Source organism: Polyodon spathula, chromosome 5 (genome assembly GCF_017654505.1).
Source record: "Polyodon spathula isolate WHYD16114869_AA chromosome 5, ASM1765450v1, whole genome shotgun sequence".
Taxonomy (NCBI): domain Eukaryota; kingdom Metazoa; phylum Chordata; class Actinopteri; order Acipenseriformes; family Polyodontidae; genus Polyodon; species Polyodon spathula.
Window position 1 is genome coordinate 15411722 of NC_054538.1, and position 19599 is coordinate 15431320.

The 19599-nt window shown below is 36.6% G+C and overlaps 1 protein-coding gene across 5 annotated transcripts in view; it reads left to right on the plus strand.

Annotated features, from left to right (window-relative positions):
- tdrd15 (tudor domain containing 15) overlaps positions 1–16026 on the plus strand; it is a 39679-nt gene extending 23653 nt beyond the window's left edge. For 4 of the 5 annotated variants that reach the window (XM_041249856.1, XM_041249858.1, XM_041249855.1 and 1 more), the window contains 5 exons: positions 1565–1648; positions 2897–2947; positions 7330–13448; positions 14347–14375; positions 14907–16026. In XM_041249856.1, coding sequence (XP_041105790.1) covers positions 2916–2947; positions 7330–13448; positions 14347–14360 — 6165 coding nt within the window. In that variant the 5' untranslated portion in view covers positions 1565–1648; positions 2897–2915 and the 3' untranslated portion in view covers positions 14361–14375; positions 14907–16026. The remainder of the gene's footprint in view (positions 1–1564; positions 1649–2896; positions 2948–7329; positions 13449–14346; positions 14376–14906) is intronic. The other variant, XR_005950286.1, reaches the window with a different exon arrangement.
- Positions 16027–19599: the final 3573 nt, after the last annotated feature.

Sequence of the window (19599 nt, forward strand, 5' to 3'; positions counted from 1 at the left end):
ACAAATAAATAAATAAATAAAAACTACAGCATGGGCTGGTTAATGTACTTAAAGAAAAAAATATGGACATTCATTTTATGGAAATAAATCCAAAAAAATCTCAACAACATAAGGGAATTTTATGCCAGTGCAAGAAGTTAAACTAAGGACCAGTGTTCAGTCTCCAGTTTTATAATGCTGACTAAACACATATTTTAACAGTAGAAGTTTTAACATCTCTGCTGACAGCAATTTTAAAACCAGCAATAATGTATTCATATCAGTCAGGAAAACTCCTAGAAAAGCAGGTAACGACAAGGCCAGGCACCACCCCCCATATATATATATATATATATATATATATATATATATATATATATATATATATATATATATATATATTATACTTGATGTATAACCTACTTCCTTTTTTAAAAAATCTCCAATGGCTTGGATTTCGTGCACGTAAAAATGGACTCTGCAGTCATGACTGCGTGACGTTGTCATGCGAATACATCATGAAATATCAAAAGGACTTCCTTTTGGCAGCGGGACTTTAATTGCAGGGTCAGTCGCTTTCTCGCGATAAAATAGCTGTAAACCCCCAAGTAAACCGGAGCAGAATCGTGGCTCACAAGATTTCGGCAGTCAAGATCCAGTTCTTTTGACATAATCTCCAGCAGAAAGGCTCCTCCCAACACATACACACACAAAATGGTACGTTTATAGACTACTTTTGTAATAGAAACGCTGCGGTTATACTCCTACAAACCTGCAACCGCCGCCGGGAGTCATTATGGTGGTTACATTTTAAACATCATCAATATTAAAATGAAAGATAAACAACTCTTTAGTTGATTAATCTATCTGATTAATATGATATATACTCACACATTTCCACGTGTACTTTTCATTACCATTTTTACTTTTAACTAATTCTTTAATCACTAATACATGTAAGGATGTCCAAACTATAGAACGCTAACCATGAGGGAAATTACAGTTGTACCAAATTAAACCGCTGTGTGCAGAATGACATTATTTGTAAATTGTGCCTCATTAAGCCTACCATCACTTGGCACGCCCTTCATTAACACTCTGCATGCAGCATACAGGAGAAGAGCGCGTGATATTTCTGCCGACTGTAGGTAAAAAAACAAAAACAAAAACAAAAACAAAACACACACACACACACCACGCAGCCAAATGCATCTGTCAGATGCCTTCAAGTGAATGGGTAGCAGTTTCTGTATTATAATACTTAAGAGCACAATACAGTACATTGTACCATTAAGTAAGAGGCGATGGTGGGGAAGAAGATGACATTACCCTGCAGTATGTTTTATCACTTTGCAATTTATATCGAAGAGTACGCGTAGAGTTGATTCAGATATCGCTGAGTAGGTAATTGTCAACGTTAAATACGTGCTTAAAAACCCAGTTCGTGAGCGAATGAAGTTGTGTGTGTGTGTGTGTGTGTGTGTGTGTACAGTCTGGTACAACTGGGAAGTGATTTGTGTAGGTGCTCACAATTTCAGTGTTTGCTGGGTTGATTTAACTCTGTTTTTTTCTGTTTGTGCCAAAGAAAAACATGATTGTATACAGGAACAAGAAAATTGTCTTTACAAAACAGATCTGACCAAACCACCAAAGTAAAACCAATTAAGAGGTAAGTACATCCAGCTAGTACTTTAGTTTACCGTTATGAATGGTGAACACTTTTTTATTTGTGTATTTTTTTTTTTTTATTTGTATTAATGATCTTATTTATCCCTGCATTAAAACTATTTACCTCAAAACGAGGCACCTGGATTCACAACCTCTCCGTGTTTAAACGTGTGTGATAGCGATTGCTTTATTGTGAACTGAAAGCAACGCCGGCAACAAACAAAACAAAAAAACATGTTGGCATTACGCAATATTGTGTACCGTAACCTCCAACTATCCAATATTAAATAAATACATAAATAACACCAATATTTTTTCCAGTTTACAAAGACACAAAATAATTAACTTACAGGTTTTATTCTAGTGCGTTAAATGTATTGTCCTGGGAATATTGTGTTACTGGTTTTACTCTTGGTGCTAGAAATAATTGCTTGTAGGTAAACTGCGGTTGAATTGACAAAGAAAGCTGACCGAGAGTGTAACGTGACATCATTTTACTTGTCATTCAAAGATGGCAGCGCCAAAACAAAACTGTAGTTTGGAAGATGAGTCTTTAATGTATTGCTTGTTTTAAAGTAAAGGTTGACTGGGACTGATTTATTTTAAAGGCAAGTGCGAAATATTATGTTCTGAACTTGCATTCAAATTCAACACATAGCTAGTTAAAAATATTGTTTAGTTGTGTTTTTTTTTTAAAGACCTTGCAATGTTACGCGGAGAATAATAATAATAATAACACTGTGTAACAAAAAAAAAAAAAAAAAAAAAAGTTCCTGGGTAGTAAGTGTTATTTCCTAATTGCTTATGCCTCAAAAGTATAGAAAATGGCTATTATTCCCACAAACTTTGCTTTTGTGACCAGGACAGTGATATTTCGAAATACCACTATTTCCAATGGGAAAATGGTCAAATGTGTGTCTTTTCGTTCACATAAAGTCAGAAAAAAACAACATATGAATCCAAATTAACATGTATTTATACTAAAGTAATACAAAAATGACTACAAAAGATTTAGAAGTGAGTAGTTTTTCGAGATTTACAATGTTGCATTACATAGTGTAATAATAATAATAATGATATAATAATAATAATAATAATAATAATAATAATAATAATAATAATAATAATAATAGAATTGCAGAAACCTGTAATGATTTTTGATTTGTGGGTTTAGGTCACCATGGGGAGTGGGATATGTTACTGAAATATTTATTTAAGCCAAATAAACTTTTTTAAAACTTTTTTTCAGGTTATCCAAGACATCAGGGATGTTCTTGAACACTGGATCAAGAATTATGAGGTATGAAAACAGATGTCTTGAGTTTGCATAATGTAGTGCCAAGAAAGCTGTAGATAAAGGTGGTGTTGCCATATTTTCAGTAAAATACCTGTACTGGATAAAGCAGCTTATAGGGTATTTCTATTAGTTGATTTGATTAGTTGATTTAGGGATCTGCCAATGAATTTGCATTTTTGAAGAAAAAAAAAAAAAAATCATGTTTTAAGGGTCTTCATTCAGAAGTATGTGCTGTCATTATGCCCCTGTCAATCAGTCTTGTCACATTTTGGAATTTTCTAGAATTTAGGCTATAACAGGGGTCCTCAAAGTAATTTGGGCATGGCAATAAATTGATCTTACTTTGGCTGTGTGCGGGCACGCTGACTATTGCATAGGTTCTTAGTTACATAAAAACATTTTGAAGTTTGAGACTGCTTTCTGTTAGTTATCTAATGCTCAGTTTGTAGCAAATAGATACAAAAATTAAAAATAAAAAAAATCTAGAAACCAAATGTGCAAAAACTCACAACCCTAGCTGACATTACTCTGGCAAATGATGATTTGTTTCCTTTTATACACAAACCTCTCTTGCATTAGTATAAAACTTTAAAAATGGAAAAGTGATTGACTGGGTTTTAGAAATAGTCTTTAGTCAGAAACGCAACGTCTGTTAATGCTGCAGTAATCATATTGCTGAGCATTACAACTGTATAGATTTGTTCTTGTCATACATAAATCTAATTGGTCAGAAGTTTGATTCGCTTTTCCAGACACTTTGCTTATTTTAATACAAGGCACACCAAACACGCTTGTATTTTTAATTGATCCCAGGTCTGATTTATAAGTTATCCAGTCATGTTCCAGTTCATAAGACGGGAACAATTTGAGAATACTCTACTCTATTTTAATCCTATGTGTTATACATATTGCACAAGATTAGCTGAAAAATGACTAAGTCATTTTAAGGTGACAGTCCTGGTTTTCTGGTTCCTGTTCCCCGGAGAAGTGGCTCTGGCTGAGGTTACACGCAGTAACATAAAGCATTTCTTATCTAAACACACAAAATTGCAAAAAAAAAAAAAAAATTCTCTGCAGTGGTCTTATCTAATTAAGTATGTTGTTATATTGTAATAGAGACTGACTGCCTGTAATCTACAGCAGTAGTGCACACACTTTTTATATGCCGCCCCCTTTTCTAAGCATACATTTTGTTGCACCCCCACCTGCTGATACACATATTAAAAGATTATATCTTAGCTTTATAGTAGGTGTTTTGTTTTCTGTATTTAGTGTAAATCACTTTTTTTTTTATTTTTTGTAAACGTAACCAAAAAATGGTCCAGATTTAGCGAACTACATGAATGTTAAACATGTTCTTTTAAAAGTTTTGAAATTTGTATTTTCAGTTATAATTTATAAATGTTAAACACATATCACAAATTCAACATTTTAAAATCAGTCCAATATTATTTTTTAATTTTTATTACACTTGTTGACTCAACATTTAGCTGACACGTATAAATCTTAACAAATAAATCTGAATATGAAAATATAAATATATATAAATCGATAAAGATTGTTTATTAATTTTTTTAGAATGTACATTTAAATCTTGATATATATTTTTTTTTTTTTTTTTTTATACACTTATCTAACAGATTTCTAACAAATAAATCAGTGAAAAAAAAAATAAATCTGGGTTTTCACAAAATAAATATTTATTTTGCCTTGAATCTTTGACCCCCCCCCCCCCCCCCCCCCCTTTTTTTTTGGCATTTTTTTCCCTTCCACTCTGAGAGCCAATCTCTCTGCATACAATGCCAAAATTTTTTATTACAAATTTAAAACTTTGTGTTTTGTTAAGCAATTGAAATAGGAAAAAATTGTGTTTTTTTTTTTTTTTTTTTTTTGTTTTTTTTTTGTTAAATTTATTTTGCCAGCTAAAACACCTGTTAAAAATATTACTGTTTTTTTTTTTTTTTTTTTTTTTTTTTTTACACTTGGCGGCCCATAAATGGAAGCCTCTATTTCGGTTCTGTTCACTGCCGTTTCGTTTCTGCGGTTCTAGAAGTCCTACAGTTATTGTCAGTGGCTCATTTGATGAATGGTAAGAACTTGGACTAATTAGCTGTCACTTATGTAGTTATTTAAAATTAAGGCTGAGGTTGAGGGTATGAAAAAAAAAAGGCAGTAATACATGTGGAGCTCTGGATTACTGTGTAAAATTGCTAGTAATACTTTAAAAACGTATGTATATTAACTTGATTACATCAGTTTATGCATGTAGTAATTGAAAAATACCGTATTACTTCAGTTTGGCAGCGCTGCGTTTATTTTAAATTGATCAAAATCAATTGTGACCCTTATACGTGAAACAGGCTTTATTAATAATACTGTGATTTACAAATGCTACAATATTTTATTGCATGATTTCAGGTATTTTAGAAGCGGTGCCGTGAGAGTTTCCGATCTGCAGCACTATACTGTTGTGTTGTAAATACAGTACATTTACTGACAATTAACAAGAGCCTATTAGGCGGGAGTTGGGAGGTCAGGGGAGTACTGTACCAGCGAATCAGGAGTATATATTAGTTGCTATAGGGCAGGACAAGAAGAGGAGAGAGAACGGTAGTTGAATGTGATGCAGTTGTTTTTCGTAAGGAAAAGTATTATCTCTAAATATCAGTTTGATTTCTGTTAACATTTCTCACAGTAATTTACCTGCTTGTTTGTAATTTCGCTGTAAGAGAAACCAAATATATAAGGCAACTGCTTATCCAGTATTCACAAAATTTGCTAAGGACCTTTTATTAGCGCCAGTTATGTTTTGTAACCTTTGGGTGAAGGGATGCATTAGGTTTGTCCCTGTAACTGCCTTTCTGCATATTTTTGTTTAAATTTAAATGTTTTAATTTGTTACTCGCAATACCTTGAGTGATTTGAATGTTAAACGTAAGCTTTCAGACTCTTGACTGAGCTCTCAAACGTCACAGCTGTACTGCTTCACTGTTAACACAATAGCTGTCGGTCTCTGAATTTCCATTTTCACTTTCCTGGGATCCGTAGTAAACAGTGATTGGTTAGAAAGCCAAATAGTAAACTGAACAAGTCTTTCGTTGGTTGTAATGGTAGTACTATAATAGTGCAGGTGACTTTGAGACCGGATAAAATAGGAGTCAGACAAAAAACAAAAATGCTACTCGCAGGTTTGAAATTGCGCATTGTTGAATTTGCTGAAATACATGTTAATAGCAGTGCTGAAAAAAACAGTACTGACTGGAGACTAAACAAAGAAAAATGTAAAATGGTGAAAGAAAAATGAGGTGATATAGGAGGAAAGTGTTATGGCCTGATGTAGAAACTGTAGAGTACTTTGAATGACTTTAATACATACTGTAACTTGTTCTGCATGTCAGTGCAACATAGTGGTACACTTGTAAAGTATGTGTGTGGTTAAGATTATGATTAATAAAATAAATGTATTTGTACAGCTGGAAATTTAATGCAATTGTATTGCACCTTATGCAACACTAAAATGTTTTGTTTACTGGTTGTTAGATGGTGCATTGTTTAGTGTTTTTTTTTTTTTTTTTTTTTTTTTTTTTTTCTTTTTTTAATTGATGCACGCAACACTGTTTTTAACATTTTTTTTTTTTTATTTTAAATTTGAATCCATACAACAAATTTGTAAAAGCCAGTGCAGCAGGAACTATTGTCCAAGTATGGTTTTGGAAAGAACTGTTCAGTATACAAAGATATGTTCTTGAACTTGTTTGGGTACTTGAATCGCTAAAGTAAAATCCTGGTAGGTTCATACAGATGTGATGTGGGATGTATAATTTGATTTTGCACTCCATTAATTATTACTTTTTAAATTTTCGAAATGTTGAAATACTGAATAGTTTTTAGCAGTTTAAATGAAAAACACTAACATTATTAATGGCGTAAAATGTTACAAACAAGGATTATTTAGAAACTAAACTGGTGTATTTATTTATCGGTGTTGAACAGGTGTAGGGGAAAAAAAATCAATTGTAAAAAGAGTAATTTAAACACAGAAATGTTGGTGTTTTCCTAAAATTGAAATCTCAAAGTGGGAGCGACTTTTACCCCAGTGGGACCCATAAAGCGATTTTTTTTATGGTAGTGAACGTTCTAGGGGCATTGGCACTGAAATGCTTTTTTTGTGGTTTTCCTCCAATTATTTATTTTTTTAAATTGAATATTTAATTGCCATAATGACCATTATGAGGTTAAAAATACTAGGTGGTTTTCAGTAGCAGCATCCACTGTAATCAAACAGAGCTTATATAAAATAAAACAGAAATATGGGTCAGCGTGGCATAGAAACTTAAGCTTCTTTACTGTTTCGTCATACCTTGTTATATATTTGTGTTTTTCAGGCCTTCCACAGATTCTGCTCTTTCAGTACCTTGTGCTGTATGGCCTGTAGACCTAAAGTTGACACACATAGACTGTAATCCCGAAAACTCCCTGGTTCATTTACAGGGCCAGTACCTAACAGTGTGTGAACTGGACTACAACATAGTGCAAGTAGAAATACAGAACACACCCAAAACTAAAGAGCCTGTTGAAATTGGTGCATTCTGCTTGGTTGAAGACATCTCTGGTTACTGGTATAGAGGAAGAGTACAGAACAGAAGAAATGATGTATTTGACGTGTTTCTGATCGATAATGGGACCGTTTTGAGTGTTGATACTAGCCATCTGGCTTCTGCGTCTGATGAGTTATTTATGCTGCCCCCCAAAATTGTGTGTGGCTTTTTTTCAAACATACAGCCAACTGGCAAAAAGTGGGAGCCTTTGGCAGTGAAGTACTTCTTATCATTGCATGGTTTGGAGGTCAAAGGCTATATTCAGGCAATTCTGCCACACAAAGTACTGGTTCTAGAAGTACCAGATGTGAACAAAGAGGTCATTAAACTGGGTTTAGGGAAAGCTGTAGACAAAGACACGTTCCTTCTACTTGTGGAAATGCTGACTGAATTGCCATTGAAACAAAACTCAGAACCTGTTCCCGATTTGTTAATTGAAAGGCACATCGGACAGGAGTTCTCTTTCAAACCATCCAGCTTTCATTGTTTCCAGAATGTAGTGGCTTCTTCTGGCCCCCAGGTGACGATTGGTAAAACAGAGAGAGTTAAACTAACCTCGGCGATAAACGCTGGTACATTTTACTGCCAGCTGATGTACATGTCCCTAGATCTTCAGGAACTGACAGAGAAATTGTCATATTGCTGTGAATCTAAATTTAAAGAACTTTGTGAAAAATCCATTGGAAATGTTGGTTTACTGTGTGCTGTGAAAGGTAAAGATGAGAAGTGGCACAGAGGCTTTGTGCAACAAGTTCTTTCAAATGGCCATGCAAGAGTCTTGTTTGTTGATTACGGGTTTTGTGAAATTGTAAAAGCAGAACACATCCTGCCGCTGCCGCCAGATTTCCATTCCGCACCAATAATGTCTTTCCCATGTGCACTTTCTTGTTTAACAGAACTAGATGAAGAGTTACAGAAACGGCAGATGAATGAATTAAAAAAAGGGTTGTTGAGAGGGATTTTGTACATTCGCCCAGATAGTTTTAAGCCTGACCATCATTTGTATTACGTTACACTGCTTAGTCCTCTGGATGGTGCCGATCAAGGCTTTCAGAAAGACTCATGTAAACGACAGCCTTTTACAGAACCATATGGCAAACCCACCTATACACATACAGTCCAAGAACAAAATAGCATCCAGGAAATGTGCAAAACTCCGCCTTCATCCAATGATTGGGACATAAGCAACAGGAAACCAACAACCAAAGCTACTTACCAAATCAAAGAACTAGAAGATGGCTCTATCTTTGTGGGTTATGTTGAACATGTTTTGAACCCATCAGAGTTTTGGATAAGAGCAGATGATCATAACGGTGAGTTTGAAGAAATGATGAAAAACATTGCATGTTTTTACGACAGCTTGGAGCTTGATGAGGGGATTCTTGACAATCCAGAACCTGGTTTACTGTGCTGTGCCATGTTTGAAAAAGATATGCAATACTACAGAGCTGTCATCGTTGATGTGTTTGAAAATGGAGCAGAGGTATTTTTTTTGGATTTTGGAAACACTGATAAAGTGCCATATATGTGTATTAAAACCCTGCCTTTGAGGTTTGCGGAGGTGCCTGTGTTAGCTTTTCGTTGTTCTCTTGCTCATGTGGTACCGGTGGAAGATGTGTGGACAGCAAATGCTACCAGTGTTTTTAGGACAGCAGTCCTCAATAAAGTCCTGTTGGTGCATGTTGTCCAGAAGCGGAAAGATAAATATATTGTTGATGTACATGTTAAAGAAATTGAAAGCAAGTTTAGTGTCATCACACTTTTGGTTCAGGCTGGATTTGCTGAATACTGGAAGGAAATGCCTGCAGATCACAATCAGAAGTTAGCTAAAACATCCTGGGACCAGCAGTCAAAAAGAAACGCACATAAAAATGTTTCAGTTATGCAGAGCCAGCGTAACTCAAAAAGCAAAGAAACATCTCCAGTTCAAAGTGTGGCAAGTCTAAGGTTGGACAAAGTTCCTTGCAATGTATTAAGCAACTCGTTTACAGAGGAATTTTTAAAACTCTGTACCAGTGCAAGTGTCTCATCAGAACAAGGGGAAACTTCCACAAAAGTAACTATCAAACCACAGATCTTCAAAGTGGGATGTGTGCTTGATGTGAAGATTTCTTGCATCGACTCTCCATCTGAGTTTTGGTGCCAAGTGAAAAACCAGTCATCTAAGATGGAGTTGTTGATGAAAGACATTCAGTGCTATTACCATTCGCATGCAGACTCATTTCAGCCTGGTGAACTTGCTTGTGTTGCAAAACGTTCAAAGGATGGGAAGTGGTACAGAGGATGTGTGGTCCAACAAATGAAAGGTAAAGTTGATGTTCTGTTTGTTGACTCTGGCGTCACAGAGCAAAAAAGCATTAAGAATGTTCGGGCTATAAAACCAGAATTCCTGCATCTCGAATGGCAAGCTTTTAGGTGTAGCCTTTATAACCTAGTTGAGCCTGTAGAAGGCAACCCTTGTCAGTGGAGTAAAGACGCATGCCAAGCATTTCAAGACTTCGCCCAAAGTGGTTCAGAACTAAAGTGCATTATACATGCATTGACAATTATAGAGAAAAGGGGTTTGTGCAATGTTGTGGACATTCAGACTCCTTTTCAAAGTGCCAGTCAGCTACTTGTAGAGAAGGGCTTTGCCAGAGACATGGGAACCCCAAAGGGGCTTATCCCATCAGTTCATCTGTATTCTTACTATCATTCCTTATTTAACATGAAAATTGGAAGTGAAGAGAAGGTATACACAACACATGTGTGTAGTCCATGGGAGCTTTACTGTCAGCTAGATAAAAATACTGAAGTTCTCCAAGACCTAATGGCAGAAGTCACTGTAACTGTCAGTGAAATGCAGGAAAAGGGCTGGGATGTTGGCCCAATAAGACTTTGCTTAGCTAGGTATCATGGAGATGGCTTATGGTACAGAGGTTTAGCTTTTCCAGTACAGTCTCCTTTACATTTGAATGTGTTTTTTGTTGACTATGGAAACATGCATGTTGTTGAGAAAAGTGATGTGCTGCCTGTCCCTGCAGAAGCTGCATATATACTGCTTACACCTATGCAGGCTGTGAAATGCACACTGTCGGATATCCCAGAAGGAGAATTGCTTGTCGAGGTAAATAAATGGCTTGAGGAAAATGTATTGAACAAGCCGCTGAACGCAGTTGTAGTTGCGAAAGAGTACACCGGGAATCTTGTCATTGAACTGTATGATGGCAACCTTCAAATTAACGAGAAGGTAAAGGAGCTAATGAGTTTGCATAGGCAAAAGATAAAACCTGTTGATGCTGAAGAACCTGCAGCAAAGCATTATCAGAAAAGACAGAGAGCTGCTAAATTGCCCAAAACTAAGAGTGACACGAAAGTAAAAAATCAGGGAAGAAATCAGAGGAGCAGTGTTAACGGTAGAGTTATTCTGAAGGCACATCGAACCTTAAAGGGAGAGAATAAAATCAGTACTGAATGTTTCGTTCCATTCAGGGGTGAAAAAGAACCATATGTAACTGGAAGCCAAATGAGAACCAAGGAAAATAATAGAAGAGAACCAAGTGATGCAAATGAGCGCAAGAGCATTGGAAACATGCTGCCAAAATGTTCTGAACTTCCAGAGACAAAAATTAAGCCTGGTACCAAAAGCATAGGATTTATTTCTCACTTCAGGAATACATCAGACTTCTACATCCAGTTAGAGGAGGATGAACAGTCACTTTTAACGATGGTGGAAGAACTGAACGGTCCACTGTTTACAGAGGACCTGGACAACAACATTTCTGGGGAGGTGAAGGTGGATGATCTTGTTGCAGTTGAATTTGAGGAAGATCGTGCTTTCTACCGTGCAGTTGTAAAAGATATTTCTGCTGACGGATCTCTTCAGGTAGAATTTATTGACTATGGAAATACAGCAACAGTTGACAAAACAAAGGTCTTAAGACTTGCAGATAAATTTATAACCAAGGCAAGACTAAGTATTGCGTGTTTTCTAGAAAAGTCTGGTAGCTTGAAAGATGAATCCCATTTCAAAGAAAATGTAATTGGCAAGCCTCTTTCACTTCACTTTGTAAAACAAAAGGGACCAAAGTGGGAAGTAACAATGAACGCTAATGATGAAACTGTTGAAGATGAGAGTGCTCAAAGTTTGCCACCTTGTACAGACTTGACAGAGCAGAACCTTTACAGAAGTTCTTGCAAAAGTGAAGTGCCTACTTACTCTGGAATTCCAAGTAAAAGTAAAGAAGATACCAAAGAACATGAGTCGAGTGAAAAAGGTCACCAACACGAACAAAGGTTCACACACCCTGAAGCATCTGATGGGACAGCTGCTTCATTGGTTGATTACACAGACCACTGTAGAAATGAAATACAGTATCAAGACTTACAACCTGGACAGATTGAAGCTGGCAGCGTACTTTCTGTTGCAAGTAATGGAGAGCTCTATATCAAGCTTGTTAGAAATTCTGAACAGTTTTTTTTGTTGTGCCTGGCCATAGCAGGACATGCAGGAAGAAGCAACTTGCTGTCAGTGAAGAACATAAGAGTGGGGCATGAATGCTTAGCAAGGTCTGAGAAAGAATGTCTGTGGCACAGAGCAGAAGTCGAAGAAATCTTTACTGAAAGTGAGGAAGTAAGTGTTGTTTTTTTTGATCATGGAGCCACAGAGAGGATTGCTATCAGTAATGTAAAGGAACTCGCTGATGACCTAAAACATGTACCCAGACAAGCTGTTTTGTGCAAGTGGCATGGCTGTGAAAAACTAAAAAGTGAATCTGGTGAGGTGTTAAAGAATTCTTTAAAACCATTAATGGATCAGGAAATCAAACTTTTGTTTGTTTCAGTTTTTAATTCCCCTCCAGTATGGGAGGTTGAGATTATGGTAGATGACGGTTTACTCGTCCATCACATTAAAGATCCAACTTCTGTGAGAGATGAAGAGATTAGAAAGTCAATACCTAAATTAGGTTATTTGCAGAATGGCGAAAATGTTAATGACATCACTCCTCCACAGTCTCTTACTTTGGCTCCTGTTCAGACAAATAAAGAGTATTCTGGATTTGCAGCAGCTGTTATTGATCCATCTGAGTTCTTCATTGAGCTGGAAGATCTGTTTCTTACTATGAATACGGTGTCCGTGATGCTGGCAGAACTCCCAGAAGACTTGGCTGCATTGCCTGTGGAACTTATAAAACCTGGCTCATGCTGCCTCGTGAATAGTGAATCTAAGAACAAATGGTGTAGAGCTGAGATCACTGAGGTTGAAAACAATTATGTGCTAACTACTCTTGTTGATTATGGGCATTGCTCACCTGTGCGTTACTCAGATTTAAATAAAATTAAAAAGCTACCAGAAGAGCTTGCAAGGTTGCCAAAGCTGACCTACCCTTGCCTCCTTAGGGGAGTGAAGCCTATAAATAGAGAACACTGGACAGATGAAGCAATTATTTTCTTCCAAGAATCTATCAGTCATAGAAATCTCATCATTTATTTTAGACGATATGTTTTTGAGGCACTATGGGAGGTGGACATTGTGATTGGTGATGTAGACATAGCCAATGAGCTAGCTGCTGCTGGACATGCTGCTTATATTGAAAACATGCCTCTGCTCAGAAAAGAAGGGGAAAAGCCTGCTGACTCGTATTCACAAAGGTCACCAAATCCATCCTTCCCAGACTCGGAAATTGTAAATAGTGATATTTTGTTTTTGTTGAAGCAAAAGCCTTGCAATGAATACTTGAACTTTGGCAGTTTTTGTGATGAGAGTGATCATAATAGAATTGCAGTTCATGGCGAGTCTTGGCCTCCAGTACAGCAGGGGAATGTGCAAGATGTAGAGCACTATGCCTCTGCTCATGAACAAGAGGACAGCATCCATGAGAACACAAGAAAAACACTGGCTGTGGGGCTGCCGTTGAAGAAAAATTGTAAGTACTTTGTTTTCCCCTTCATGAAAATACCTGTTTGCATATCTGTTTGCAACCTTTATAAAAGGTTCCCAAGTAAAAACACAGTCGAAACATGGTAAAACACAGGTAAGCATTGTAAAGCACAGAGGTGTGATGAAGCATATTAAAAAATATGACAAACCCTGGTAGACTGATAAATGCATAGTACTGTATAACCATGGGGAAAGCATTATATTGGTGCAAAAATACTTTTATAAGGCAGTAGTACCTACTGGATAGCCATACATGCCATGCAATGTATTTTATTGATGTGTTATTACCTTGGCAGCTTAGAAAATAACTAAGGATTTGTGATAACTATATTTTATTGGAATACTGTATAAATTTGCCAAGACAGTAAGCTGTGCATGAAGTGTTTGGATAAGCATATGAGCACTTCGCTGTGTTGGAGTATATGAAGTGTTCTCTCATTCACCTGTAATGCAGGTCCCTGTAAAACAAAACAAAAACAAAATTGAACTCTTCCGTTGAAGACCCCCTTTTATTGACGCATTGGGCTGTGTTTCGCCTTGTGTTGATGAACACTAGCTTTGTTCAGTTATGTGCCTGCCAGTGTTTGATTGTACTCATTAACCTCTACAAGCCTTGCTGTGCTAAAACTGGACATAGATGTGATGCAAACCCTTGCTGATTTTATGCTTGGCACAGAGACAGTGTCAGAGGAACAACCTGGTACTAAGTTTGTTACAGTGTATTGTCCTTTTTCAAGTCCATTACCGTATGCTGCTTAGTTTGTCTGGTAACCGAGATATTCAATTTATTATGGTAGTAAAGTAAAAACAATTTGATACTTAAACTACACAATGGTTTAAGTATATAGGAATAGTATTTGAATATTTCCCCTTGTTTTCCTTAGGTGTACTGATGTAAGGTGTCCTATAAAAGGTGAGTTTTTTTCTGCATTTCATAAACATGTTGTGAATGGTTTTGCTAATTAGCACTAGTCGTGGCCTACTTACCTTTGCTGCTAATCCACATTTGTGAAACTAGCTGTTCGTTGCATATGGTTGCTGTGTAAGGCGAAATAGAACCTGTTGGTTTCAAAACTCGTCCACCAGAAACCCAGAGAATACTATAGTCTTGGTATAAAATAAAGTTCACAACAAACTGTGGGAATATCTAGTTTGATTTCATGTTTCTCTTGCATTTTTTCTTTTTTCATTCTACTTATCTATCATGCCTTTGTGAGACCCCACCCCCCCGTTTTTATTTTACCATATGAGGTGTGTTTAAATTTTTAGTTTTGTATTTGGTAATGTAGGCTAGGTATTTTGAGGGTGTATTACAAGATACTACTGTGGTTGTACTAATGTAGTGAATGGTCATGGTTATCCTGGTACCACTTTTTACCACCATCATTTTTTACATTAGTTCTTGTATTTTTAATTTTTTTTATTAAACTTGTTTTTCACATAGATGGATGGTCTGGATTCTGGAAACATCCTGAAAAAGACACTGATGGACTGATGATTGCACAGCTCCCTTTACCCAAGACTAATGTGTTGTCTATAAAGTTGTTGTGTGTTTTATTTGTTTTGATTAGATTTTTTCTGTCATGATTGGTTACATTTTTTAAAATACTTTTTTTTTTTTAATAAGATATTTTTTCATTTATTGGAACTTTTAAATATTGAGCGGGATCTTGTTCATGGGTTATTATTGGTTAAAATTGCATTCTGTTGAAGCTGCTTGCCTCAGTGTTTTTGTGTGGGGTGTTTTTTTTTTTCTTTATTTCCCCTCAAATGTTGAATTCTCTTTAATGGCTAAATACAATGACTTCCTTGAAACATGCATTATGTGAAATAACCTGATTTCACCTTTTATCTTTCCTGTTACTGTTAACAATTTGAGATTTAACTAACTCTCTCTCTCTCTCTCTCTCTCTCTCTCTCTCTCTCTCTCTCATATATATAATTTTAGTTGGTTGCACTTAGCTGCTGTTACTAACTTTTCTATGTGAATAGCATGAAGTCCTATTATGTCTAAAGTTCAGTTGTTAAATAAATACGTGTTGTACCAGGGAAAATGTTCTATTACAAAATAATACTAAATGGGAGAAACATGTTCCAATAGCAGGTTATACTTATTGAATAATTCATCCTGATTTCTTGCAAGTTACAAAAATATGTTCTGTGTAATGGGACTGACCTTTGTATCTGACCCCATAGCCTTAAAGTTTATGGCAAGCCTCAAAAGAGATCACCTTATCTGCTAAGACTACCTTGAGCACTGGCTAATGACAGTGTCTGAAGGCTTGTGTGATGCATGTTACAGCACATCGCAGCACTGTGCTGGCTGTGGTTATTTTGGTATCCAACTGTTTTTGTGTAATTTGTTGTCTAATTCATATTCTGTTCAGCAAACAGAAGTGGTTAAGATGGTAACAGTAGATCGCATCTAGAAGTCAGGTGGTCATATGTTAACCTTTACTTACTGAATTACAAAGTTGAGTTGACAACTAACAAACTTGGAAATGTGTGTTTTTTAAAAAAAAAAAAAAAAAAAAAAAAAAAAAATTATATTTTGTGCTTTTGTGTTAGGGTGTTTTTTTTTTTTTGGGGGGGGGGGGGTTGTTAGGCTACGTAAAGCATAATAAATGTTGTTGCCATCAACTGAGTATCTTGTTTTAACCTAATGATGATTAATAACATTAAAAACAAAACAAACTATGGAAATGTTGTAGTTTCTTTGATTACATGATGTTAGATCTTTTATTTAACATCATGTAATCAAAGACAATACAAAATTATATTGCCATAATAGTACAGTATTTCATGTTAGATTTTGAAATGTGGGAAATGGAAAACTACAAAGTAAATTGAGTATGTTAATGTAACTTTATGCAGCAGGTTTCATTTGACTTTATGAAGGAAAATTAGTTAATTTTATGGGGTGATGCAAAACTTCTGGCCATAGCTGTACTGTATGGGCTTTATACTTGGTACACAAGTTCTAAATGTCAAGTTAGTATGTGGCTGTTGTACAAGAATAATTAACGTGTCTGTAATTTTACAAAGCTGCCACTGCTACAATGCCAAAGCCTCATGTCATATTTACAGTTATACGAGCACTGCTTGGAAAATGTGTTGCTAATGTTTGACCTAATAGGGCTGCTGTATTGAGGTCATGTTTCTTGGATATAAAGACAGTGCACTTAAGTTAATGACTTAATATTTGGTACATAATATTTGGAAGAAAAAATGTTTAATAGATGCAAGTACACGGTGAAGTGTGTAATTAGAATTATCACCTCAATATAGTTTAGAAGCAATTGGGGATGTCATGGTATCAAATTTGATGGTATGATAACCGTCAAATATCCCACCGTTATCGTCGTACTGCGGTATGTCATTTTTTGTAATCCTATTTTAAATGGCTATTTTAAAGAAGTACATTTAAGTCAAGTCATTATAATTTAAATACAACACACTGGTACTACCGTTTTATCAGGCACTACCTAACTGCAAGTAGTGTTCACTCCAGCTCACACAGGCTCAGCATTATAATGCTGCTTTTTTATTTCAAATGACTGAAGAAACACCAAAATATAAACATTTTCTGGGCTCAGTCTGGAACAATAGGTGGTAAGGATGTGACACTGCAACTGAATACACCCTCTGAAGGAACACTTTTGCGGCTGGGATGCACAAGTATTTTCTTGCTAAGTCAGATAGCAAAGGCATTTGTGCCGCGTGCCACTTCTCATTCTCGTCAGTACTGACTTGCATCAAAGTTGTCAGAAAAGCTGGAGATATCCGACAGTTTTATGACTTCATCCTCTAAATTCCTGGCACGAAAGGCTTGTTTTATGATTTCTTTCATTTTGTTTCTTGATTTACTCTACTGTCTTTGCTTGCTGCATTAAGTAAATGATCGCTCATGTGAACAAGATTGGCTTCAAGGCTGAGAGTGTGATGTGTGTCAGAAGCCAGTGTCAGTAAAATCATTTAGTAGTTGCAGAATTTGGCACATATCTTCCTCCAAGATGGCAACATCTGACTCTTGCCAATAAATGCTGTGTATTCCAGTCTGAAACTGGGACTGCACACACGGCCTGCTGTTGTTCTAGGAACCATGAAACCATGGAGTAGGTTGACCCCCATCTTGTTACCACATTGTGGATCAGAGAATTCTGAATAACATTTAATTCTGCTTGCTTCACCTTCAATTCCCTTTTCTTTTTCCAACTGCGACTAAATCCCTGAACTAGGTGCTGGCATGCTCATATTGCAGCCTCTACCTTTTGAATTTTAAGAGCTTTCCCAATTGCTAAGTTTAAATTGTGCCCAAAACAGCTAAGCCAGAACAAGCATGAGCCCGAAGTTGCCAATCTGAGGAGATGTAATGCACAGTAAAACTTACATGTGGCTCTCCACCACTGGTCCATCGGTCGGTTTGTTGCTGCATACCACGTACTTTCAGAAACACACTTTTCAACACTAGCTCTCACTTCATTATACATCTTGGGAAGTTCCTTTGTGGAGAAAAAGTTTCTTGTAGCTAGAAGCTACATAAAACAAGCTTTAAATTTTACAGGCAGTGTTTATTACATGTATACAAAACTGCATTTTAATTATAAAACTTAGTTAAGTGTTTAGTTACAGTGCCTATAGAAAGTCTACACCCTATTGAACTTTTTTCACATTTTGTTGTGTCAGTGCCTCAGAGTTTCATGCTTTTAAATGAGGATTTTTTTCCACATATCTACATACCATACTCCACAGTGCTAAGGGGAAAAAAGTTATATATTAAAAATACAAAACTGAAAGATCATAATTGGATACGTTTCCACCCCCCCTGAGTTAATACTTGGTGTAAGCACCTCTACCAGCAATTATAGCGGTGAGTCTGTTGGGATAGGTCTCTACCAACTTTGCACACCTAGATTTGGCAATATTTGACCAGTTACAAAACTGTTCAAGCTCTGTCAAGTTCCTTGGGGAGCATTGATGGACAGCAATCTTCAAGTTATGCCACAAATTTTTTATTGGATTTAGGTCGGGGCTCTGACTGGGCCACTCAAGGACATTTACCTTTTTGTTCCTTAGCCACTTCAGTGTAGCTTTGGCTGTGTGCTTTGGGTCGTTGTCATGCTGAAAGGTGAACTTCCGTTCCCGTTTCAGCTTTCTTGCAGAGGGAGGCAAGTTTTCTTCCAGGACAACCTTGTACTTGGCTTGATTCATGCGCCCTTCACAAAGACAAATCTGCCCGATTCCAGCCTTGCTGAAGCACCCCCAGATGAGTCCAGTTTTCAGCTTTGCCCAACACCTGGTCGTCTAATGGTTAGACGGAGACCTGGAGAGGCCTACAAGCCACAGTGTCTCACACCCACTACGAAATGTGGTGGAGGATCGGTGATGATCTGGGGGTGCTTCAGCAAGGCTGGAGTCGGGCAGCTTTGGCATGAATCAAGCCAAGTACAAGGTTGTCCTGGAAGAAAACCTGCTTCCTTCTGCTCTGACAATGTTCCCCAACTCTGAGGATTGGTTTTTCCAGCAGGACAATGCTACATGCCACACAGCCAGGTCAATCAAGGTGTGGATGGAGGACCACCAGATCAAGACCAGCCCAATCTCCAGATCTGAACCCCATTGAAAACCTCTGGAATGTGATCAAGAGGAAGATGGATGGTCACAAGCCATCAAACAAAGCAGAGCTGCTTGAATTTTTGCACCAGGAGTGGCATAAAGTCACCCAACATCAATGTGAAAGACTGGTGGAGAGCATGCCAAGAAGCATGAAAGCTGTGCTTGAAAATCAGGGTTATTCCACGAAATATTAATTTCTGAACTCTTCCTAAGTTAAAACATTAGTATTGTGTTGTTTAAAAATGAATCTGAACTTATTTTCTTTGCATTATTCGAGGTCTGACAACACTGCATCTTTTTTGTTATTTTGACCAGTTGTCATTTTCTGCAAATAAATGCTCTAAATGACAATATTTGTATTTGGAATTTGGGAGAAAGGTTGTCAGTAGTTTATTGAATAAAACAAAAATGTTCATTTTACCCAAACACATACCTATAAATAGTAAAACCATAGAAACTGATAATTTTGCAGTGATCTCTAAATTTTTTCCAGAGCTGTGTGTGTATGTGTGTGTGTGTGT